This window comes from Pongo abelii, chromosome 10 (genome assembly GCF_028885655.2).
Source record: "Pongo abelii isolate AG06213 chromosome 10, NHGRI_mPonAbe1-v2.0_pri, whole genome shotgun sequence".
NCBI lineage: Eukaryota > Metazoa > Chordata > Mammalia > Primates > Hominidae > Pongo > Pongo abelii.
In genome coordinates, this window is record NC_071995.2 from 109,359,296 (window position 1) to 109,369,022 (window position 9,727).

At 45.4% G+C, this 9,727-nt stretch overlaps 1 protein-coding gene across 2 annotated transcripts in view; it reads right to left on the reverse strand.

The window, feature by feature from the left end:
* Window positions 1-8,837, reverse strand: part of PPTC7 (protein phosphatase targeting COQ7) — a 51,311-nt gene extending 42,474 nt beyond the window's left edge. For both annotated transcript variants that reach the window (XR_010135681.1, XM_002823738.6), the window contains exon 1: window positions 8,288-8,837. Coding sequence is in view for 1 of the 2 variants with exons in the window: in XM_002823738.6 (XP_002823784.1) it covers window positions 8,288-8,510 (223 nt within the window). In the remaining variant the exon portion in view is untranslated. The remainder of the gene's footprint in view (window positions 1-8,287) is intronic.
* Window positions 8,838-9,727: the final 890 nt, after the last annotated feature.

Sequence of the window (9,727 nt, forward strand, 5' to 3'; positions counted from 1 at the left end):
TTATTCAAAAACATTTAGCATCTCTTTTCTTCTTTAAAAACTTTAAACTAAATTGAAAAAGCTATGCCAGTTGTCAACTCGAGTTGAAATGAATAATAAGTCATGTGTTAGCCTAATGCCCTCTGCAATAGGTCAGCTTTTACAAAAAGTCTTGATTTATGATATGCAATTTTGTGAACTGTTAGGAAACAAATTATTTTAGTTCTCAGGGAGATAGAAAACTCCCTATCAGATTATTATTATTATTATTATTATTATTATTATTATTATTTTGAGACAGAGACTGGCTCTGTCATCTAGGCTGGAGTGCAGTGGCATGATCTTGGTTCACTGCAACCTCTGCTTCCTGGGTTCAAGCGATTCTCATGTCTCAGCCTCCCTAGTAGCTAGGATTACAGGTGCTCGCCACCATGCCCGGCTTTTTTTTTTTTTTTTTTTTAAACTTTTAGTGGAGACGGGGTTTTGCCATATTGGCCAGGCTGATCTTGAACTTTTGACCTCAAATGATCCACCTGCCTTGGCCTCCCAAAGTTCTGGGATTATAGCTTGTGACTGACCGTGCCCGGCCCCTATCAGATTTTTAAAATATATGACAACTCCCAAACAAGACAGACTCATAAATTTTATTACTAACAATAAAAGTTAGGATCCAGGACATCACTTCTTAAAAACAGACCAAAAGTTAACAACTAATTTTGAAAGGCAAACTCACATTATTTTTCATAAACTAAAACTTCCAGTTTGAAAAGTCAAATTTCTTTAGAAATAAAATACTGCTAACTTACTTTTGCAAAGCATTTTCCTAAAACTTCTGAACCTAAAGCCCCAGGCAAGACCTCTCTAAAAGGCATGGGAACATAAAATGAATTTGACATTTAGCTTGAACTTAACTTTAGCATTTGAGCTACTCAAAGGACATGGTTGTAGGTCACATTCTAACCTGGTGTAGTGCTTCTGGTGTCACACACTAGTACAAACTCCATTTGGATACTGTTGCAACCATTCAGTTTATGTATTGCCCAGTTTCACAAAGCAGTGCTAAAGTTCAGGGTACACACAGCCTCCTCCCATCCAGCAACCCCACCTCAAAAAAAAAAAAAAAAAAACCTCCACAACAGCTTGCATCTGTAATCTACCTTCTGCTACAATTTAAAACCTCCTTAAAAAATGCACTTATAAAAAGTAAACAGTTACGCTTCTAAAATTTAATTACTTGCACTACAAAAGGATTCAACCAGAATCCTTTACAGAGATTGTTAACAAATTGAGAGATAAACTGTAAGTTAGGAAAATTTTAAACTAAGCTAGAAAATCTCAAAAGATTTGTGAACAAAGGAAAAGCAGCTCTGAAGCTATAACAAATGAAGAAATGACTTCAAAAATAAAGGTACCTTAATAAGTACCTTATAAAACTGCAATACACCTATATAGCAAAATGAGAAAAATATCAAGGAACAGAAGTTTAAAAAGCAAACAGCAAACCTCCTCTATCCATCAACCCTGTAATCTTATGTATTACAGAATGAAAGAACACTCAGAATAGTCAGAAGGCCACTAGTCAGTGGCTTCCTAAACCCTGCTATTTCATTAGTCCTAGATGGCTCTTTTACTAAATCCACTCACACTTCCTTATTAATATTCCACAATTTTCTCTTGGAAGCACACAGCTCATTATGAAATCAGGCATATTTAAAGTACTGATTGATCTCAGAATTTATATATTTGATTGCTGCAATTTTTAAAGTATTTTCCCTTATATAAAATAATTATATTAATATTATATAGCTACATAAAAAAACAGCTATATTCCTCACAAAGTTAAACAGGGTTACAATATGACCCAGCAATTCTACTCCTAGGTATATATCCCCTCAAATTAAAAACATATGTTCATACAAAAGCTTGCACACAAATGTGCATAGCACTATTCACAATAGCCAAAAGTGGAAACAACCCAATGGCCATCAACAGATGAATGGATCAACAAAATGTGGTATATTCATATAATGGAACATTATTCAGTCATACAAAGGGAGGAAGTACTGACACATGCTCCAACATGGATGAACTCTGAAAACATGCTAAGGGAAAACATGCTAAGGGAAAGGCCACATATTACATGATCCATTTGTATGAAATGTCTCAAACACAAATCCACAGACAGAATCTGCTTTCTGTTGCCAGGGAGATGGGGAGTGACTGCTAATGGATAGGGGGTTTCTTGGGGGGTGATGAAAAACATTCTGGAACTAGATAGTGGCAGTGGCTGTACAACTTTGTGAATGTAAAAACTACTGAACTGTACACTTTAAAAGGATACATGCTATGGAATGTGAATTATACATATCAGTTTTTAAAAATTCACTCAAGGGGCTGGGCACGTAGTTCACGCCTGTAATCCCAGCACTTTGGGAGGCCAAGGCAGGTGGATCACCTGAGGTCAGGAGTTCGAGACTAGCCTGGCCAACATGGTGAAACCCTGTCTCTACTAAAAATACAAAAATTAGCCAGGTGTAATGGTGGGTGCCTGTAATCCCAGCTACTTGGGAGGCTGAGACAGAAGAACTGTTTGAACCCGGGAGGCGGAGGTTGAAGTGAGCCAAGATCACGCCACTGCTCTCCAGCCTGGGCACAAGGGCGAGACTCTGTCTCAAAAAAAAAAAAAAAAAAAAAAAAAAAAAATTCACTCAAGGTCATATTTGCTATCAACAGGTAGATGAAGCTGGAATCTGACTTTAAGAAAATTATGGCACGTCCTGCACATGTGTCCTGGAACTTAAAAAAAAATAAAATTAAAAAAAAAAGAAAAGAAAATTATGGTAATATGAGACTGGTGTCCTGACATGGCTTGAAATCTAGCTGAGGAAAATTCCAACGAGGACTTCTTGAAAGACTGAAGTCAGTGGGCGCACACACACACTCTGAAGGTGACTACTTTTTTAAAAGGACAACTCACTTTCAGAATAGAGGTTCTGTAAGTACATTAAAATGATCATGACTGAGAACACCAAATTCTACCTCATCCATTCACTTCCTAAATATAATTTAGATCTTAATTTTGTTCATATGATCTTTACACCTTAAGACAACTACTTTTAAGACTGACATTACTCACAAAAACACTTCAAAATCCTGACCACGATCAAAATCAGATCCAAAGGCTGGGATATGAAATTATTTTAATTTCATTTTTAGGTTTCAAGTTTAACCAAGCTTAAATAAACATCCCACAGTTTCATACTAAATACTTTACAACTCAATATTCAGAGGTCAAAATTTATATGGCACAGACCAGGCTGCGATTTTTAAAATAAGTGGTTTCTCTAAACTGTGGTTTAGCATGCAGAGGAGTTTTTGTTGCACTTCAGTTATGAGTCAGAGTGAATAAAGAAGTTATAAACACACACACATACACACACCCAGGAAAAGCACTGGAAGGACAAAAGTATCAGAAGACTGACTGGTTTTTAATTCACATATATCATCAAGAAAACTTGACCAGTGGTCTAACGGGGACAGGGCTGGGAAAGGGAGTCTCAGATGAGAGACTGAGATAGGTGCCAGCCTCAGTTCCACCAATAACTAGTAGAGTAACCTTGGGGAAGTCATCTGACTCTCTGGAGGCCTGTTTTCTCATCAGTGAGGTGAAAAAAACTACACTCCAAGGTTTCTAAGTGTTACAATTCTCAACAGTCTTTGATTCTATTGTTAAGTAGCATAAGGCTGTGGGAAGCCCAGGTATTACAACATGCAGTTCTCATTTTTGTGCACCTAGGAAGCCATGCCACATGGAGTAATAAGAGAACTCAGAATTAGCCACAGGGAAGAAGGAACAAGAAAAGTGTACATGGCTCCTGCTAGTACTGGTTTACTCCTGTTGGACCTAGTAAAGAGAAAGCACCTTTGACAATTTTCTAGAGAATGATAGGAGTGGTTCCTATGTCTCACCACACCCACCACAGTCGGTTTTTCCGAAAAGAAATACAGTGGGGACTATACAAAATGTTGTGAAGCACCAAGTACTATTAGTCACTGCATGACTAATAGGACAGATCAATTTTAAATTAAAGAAACAAAAGAGCTTTCTCTTTCTCATATAAAAAGAAAGAAATAGCTTTCATTCCAGTCAAGGAGTCCTAGATGACCACAGTGAATAATCTGTTACACTGATACTCAGTAATAAATATGGTGTCAATTCAAAGAAAATTAATTATCTACAGAACCAAAAGGTTCAAAAGCACTTAAGTTCAACGTAACGTTATTACTCAACATAGCCTTTTAATGTAACTCAGTTTGTAACTCCAACCTCTAGAGTAGACAGCAGTATTAAGGAGTCATTCAAAGTCATCACCTTAGCCGGACACCGTGGCTCACACCTGTAATCCTAGCACTTTGGGAGGCTGAGGCAGGTGGATGACATGAGGTCAGGAGTTCGACACCAGCCCAGGCAACGTGGCGAAACCTCGTCTCTACTAAAAAAATACAAACAATTAGCCAGGTGAGGTGGCACATGCCTGTAGTCCCAGCTACTCGGAAGGCTGAGGCACAAGAATCGCTTGAACCTGGGAGGCAGAGGTTGCAGCGAGCCAAAATCGTGCCACTGCACTCCAGCCTGGGTGGCGGATCAAGACTCTATCTCAAAAAAAAAAAAAAAAAAAGTCATCACCTTTTACGGTATCAATAAAATAGAAGTCACCATCATAGGAACTGGTTCAGGACAGCCAAGGATCAAATGAGGCCAACTCATGAAGTTATTTCAGGTGGCTTCCAAGACTGCCGTCCGGAAGAGCTCCTCCACAACAGGACAGTCCTGGAGAACCTGTCCTTCACTGCCCCTATCCCCCACTATTTGCATATGTGCATGCTTGATCTTTGTCAAACATGGCTAACAACCACCCTTTGGTCACATCAGCTACCACTATCTGACTGTGTCTGCTGGCATTCCCTTCAAGGGTACAGAGCTGGGGTTCTTGATCTGATTCCTATGCATGGACCTCTAGGTGGTATCAAAGGAGTCATGGAGTCAGCAAAGTTCCTAAGAGCCTATGCAAAATTTTATCTCTGTGCACAGGGTCCTGATCCTCAGGGGTTGTGAATCAAGGAAAGCTAAAAACCACTGGTTTAGTGCTACATACAAAACAGGAATCTACCAAAGGTGCCCGTGACACCTGTCATTTGAGGTGCAGAACAAAGGGTGCCATCTATTCGAAGCAAAAGGAAAATATGGGCTGGGCGCAGTGGTTCACGCCTGTAATCCCAGCACTTTGGGAGGCCGAGGCTGGTGGATCACCTGAGGTCAGGAGTTCGAGTCCAGCCTGGCCAACATGATGAAACCCTGTTTGTACTAAAAATACAAAAATTAGCCGGGCGTGATGGCGCACGCCTGTAATACCAGCTACTCAGGTGGCTGAGGCAGGGGAATCACTTAAACCTGGGAGGCGGAGGTTGCAGCGAGCCGAGATCGTGCCATTGTACTCCAGCCTGGGCAACAAGAGCGAAACTCCATACCCGCACCCCCCACCCACCAAAAAAAAAGAAAAGAACCAAAGAAAATGTGATATGATGGTCAGAAGCTGTAGTCACTAAGGGTCAGGTCGTCCATTCCCTTTATCCCCCTAGTCCAGATAAACAAAAGGAGACTCAAGAGAGGCTCTGCCCAAGACCACAAATCACAGACCTACTAAGTGGCAAATCTGAGCATCAAAGTTCACTGGATTTCCACCAGGATGTCCGGGCATGAAATTATGTTTATACTTTTTTAGAATGGGTTTGACCAAAATCCCCCCAATTCTTGTAAATATCCCACCTCCATTAAGAAGGTAGCCTTCCAAAATTTTATTGTACTTTTTTTGAGACAGAGTCTTGCTCTGTTACCCAGGCTGGAGTGCAGTGGCGTGATCTCGGCTCACCGCAACCTCCATCTCCCAGGTTCAAGCAATTCTCCTGCCTCAGCCTCGCTAGTAGCTGGGATTACAGGCGTGTGCCACCACACCTGCCTAATTTTTGTATTTTTAGTAGAGACGGGGTTTCGCCATGTTGGCCAGGCTGGTCTCGAACTCCTAACCTCAGGTGATCCACCCACCTCCACCTCCCAAAGTGCTGGGATTACAAGCATGAGCCACCACGCCCGGCCTAGCCTTCCAAAATTTTAAAATCAAGCTTCCATATAGAATTTGATACATTTAAATACTCCCCAAATCATCAATCAGGTCACGGATCTTTCACAAAAGCCACATACAGATTTTTTATTTTTTTTGAGACGGAGTGTCACTCTGTCGCCCTGTCTGGAGTGCAGTGGCACCATCTTGGCTCACTGCAACCTCCGCCTCCCCGGTTCAAGCGATTCTCCTGCCTCAGCCTGTTGAGTAGTTGGGACTATAGGCATGCGCCATCATGCCCGGTTAATTTTTGTATTTTTAGTAAAGACAGGGTTTTACCATATTGGTCAGTCTGGTCTTGAACTCCTGACCTCGTGATCCGCCCACCTCAGCCTCCCAAAGTGCTGGGGATTATAGTGGTGAGCCACCACGCGCAGCCCAGCATACAGATTTATAAGGTGAACCTTAGAGGCTCATTATCCCCTATCCTATGTTATGAACACAACTTTAAAAAGCAACACAGGGGCCAGGCTCACACTTGTAATCCCAGCACTTTGGGCAGCCGAGGCGAACACGAGGCCGATCACGAGGTCAGGAGTTCGAGACCGGCCTGCCCAACACAGTGAAATCCCATCTCTACTAAAAATACAAAAATTAGCTGGGCATGGTGGTGGGCGCCTATAATCCCAGCTACTCGGGAGGCTGAAGCAGGAGAATCGCTTGAACCCGGGAGGCAGAGGCTGCAGTGAGCCGAGATTGCGCCACTGCCCTCCAGCCTGAGTGACAGAGGTAGACTCCGTCTGAAGGAAAAAAAAAAAAAAAAAAAAAAAAAAAAACGCAGCACAGGTCACAAGCTCATTGAGTGAGGCACTTCTAAATGTATCAGGGAAAAGATAGCCACTGACAGCTGACTTCGGGGTGGATTTGTACAATTTCAATCTGCAAGCTGCAGGACCTTTCTAAGTCTCCCTCTCATGTTAATATCAATAGGGTTGCCTAAACATTAAATGCTTTTTCTTCAACCCAGGTAATGGGGTCATTCATAAATTAAACTGAGAACAACCTTTCCAGTCCCATGTTCACAAACACTACATGTGGTAGAACCAAAGATACTAGGCAATTATTCTGAGATCAGATTAAAAAATTACTGTCATAAAAAAGTTACAGAACCATTTGTTCCAATGCCAAACTCTGCCTCAGCATATGAAATTTAAAGTAACCAAAAACTTAGTCTCACCTGGGAAGGGAAATCAAAGTGACATTTGAACCCAAGTTCAATGACAGCACGTCCTTCAATTTCAAAGCGAGTACTTTATTCATTCAGAGTTTTAACGGCACAATATCCCATAGCATACACAAAATCTCCTAAGGCGTACATTATGGTAAAGTTTCTGACTGCTTGTGAACTATATTTAGCCCTTTCTGCCAGCTCTCTCCGTAGTCTCCCACCCCCAAAAGGTATAACTGGAATAGGCCTCAGGGAGCACCTGTGGCCTGAAAAGGCTGTGACCAATTCTCAAAGCTTTCCCGGCTGCAGTCTACAAGTAGGCTCGACCATTCTGTTTTGGATCAAGGAGACTCTGCCAACCAAGTGACCACAAGTGGACAAGATCAATTTGGGAGAAAACGCTGTGAGGGTTTCTTCGCCAAGCCAGCAGCCCCCACCGCTAGACTCCGAAAAGGGTGAAGATTTGGTCATGATCCAGGCGGCGAAAGAATACGGCCGGGCTGTCTGGGGGCTCACGACTGCCCGTCTGCCGGCGATCCCGCAGCCTGGGCCGGGCTGTGGTGTCGGGAGCATGCGAAGAGGCAGGGATCCCCGGGGCACGCGGAGAGGGAACCAGAACGAGGTTAGGAGCCTGCAGGTGTCGCCCAGGGCTGGCACGGCCGAGTGAGACCGAGAGTGTGGCTCTGGACTCGGACAGACCGGTCACACTCTCGGGTTGTGACCTTGAGCACACGACTTGACCGCTGTGCGCCTCAGTTTCCTCCTCTCTAAAATGGGGGTTGTTCAAGCGGAAAACGCGCCTCGGAGCGCTTGGCACGGCGCCTGGCGCATAGTAAGCGCTCCCTCCATGTGAGCGCTCTGGCTCCTTTTCGCCGCCGGGAGGAACTGGGGAAGCCCCGCGCGGGGAGTCCCCAGGAGGCGGATCCGAGGCTGGGGTGAGGGAACCGGGTCGGGGACTCACCGAGCACGTCCGCGGAACGGTGCCGGGCCACGAAGCACGCGTCGTCCCCGTAGCACGCGCCCTTCTTGAGGAGGCCCTTACGGAAGTCCTTCCCGAAGCCGCAGCCGGCCGTCACCAGCCCGTAGTCGCCGCCGCCGCCGCCGCCGGCCCTGGGGTCGGTCTGCGAGAGGCCGCCGAGCACGGCGCGGGCCACCAGCCGCCCGTACGAGAGGACCGAGAACATCGCCGCCGCCGCCCCCCCGAGGAGGCGGGGGGCCGGGGGAGCAGGAGGACGCGGAGGCCCGGAGCCGGCTCTCTCCTCAGCCGCAGTCGCGCCGCCGCTGGGGCGCTCCTCAGGGCGGCGCGCAGTGGCCGCCGCCGCCCCTGCCCGACGCGCGGGGCCTCGCACACGCTCAGCCGCGCGCACCGGAGCCAGAGCGAGGTCAGAACCGGCGGCTCCTCCGCCTCAGCCCAACAGAAGTCCCGACTGCAGCGGCCGCTGCCGCCGCCATCTTCCGCCCCACTAGCGTGTTCCGGGCGGCGCCGGCAGCACCGCCCCCTCCCTGGCCCTGCCCCTAGCCCCGCCCCGATTCACCGCTCAGGCCCAAGCCCCGCCCCTTGGGCTCGCTGTCTTATGCAGTCACCAAGGTTGAGCATGCGCAGAGGGTGCGGACGCAGTGTCTCCTGGGAATCATAGTCCCGGAGTCGTAGTCACTTTTGACTTGGCTGCCAAAGATTTAGGACCTAGGAGGATTCCTCAGACGCGGGACCTATGTTAAGTTAGTAGGAATTGCAGGTGGGCCACGTGAGGGTTTTCTACCGTTTTAACCGTATATTTTAAAGCCTGTTTTAAATAAATAACGCCACCATTCCTTTAAACAAAAACCTGCAAGAAACCAGAATGGAGTCACATAATGAGAAACAGAGGTACACAGATCTAGTGACACCTCCCCAAGTAATATACTGGAAGGATTTAGGGCGGCAAACTGTTTGTAAAGAAGAGACTTTTTGTACAGTCTTTTAGGAAAAACTGAGAAAATGTTATGTGTCCCTATCAGAGTGGGAGGGGACACAGATGGTGTCATGTCCCTTTTGGTAACTGGCCTCTAGCCATGCTCACAGCTGCCTCAAGACCTTTGCCCTTGCTTTCCCTTCTACCCTCTGGAATGTAATTCGTTTATCTGAGGGTCCTGTGTTTTCTGTTGCTGTATCCCCAGAACACGTGAGCACACAGTAAATATGTGAATGAACGAAAGAATGAATGAATATTTCACTAGATTCTAAGTTTCCCAAGGACAAGGATCATTTGCTGCTGAATTATTAGAATCTAAAGCAATGCGTGGCACACAGTAGGAGAGTGTGTAAATGTCTGTGGAATAAAAGAAGGAATAATGGGCTGGGCGTGGTGGCTCACACCTGTAATCCCAGCACTTTGGAAGGCCGAGGTGGGCAGATCACTTG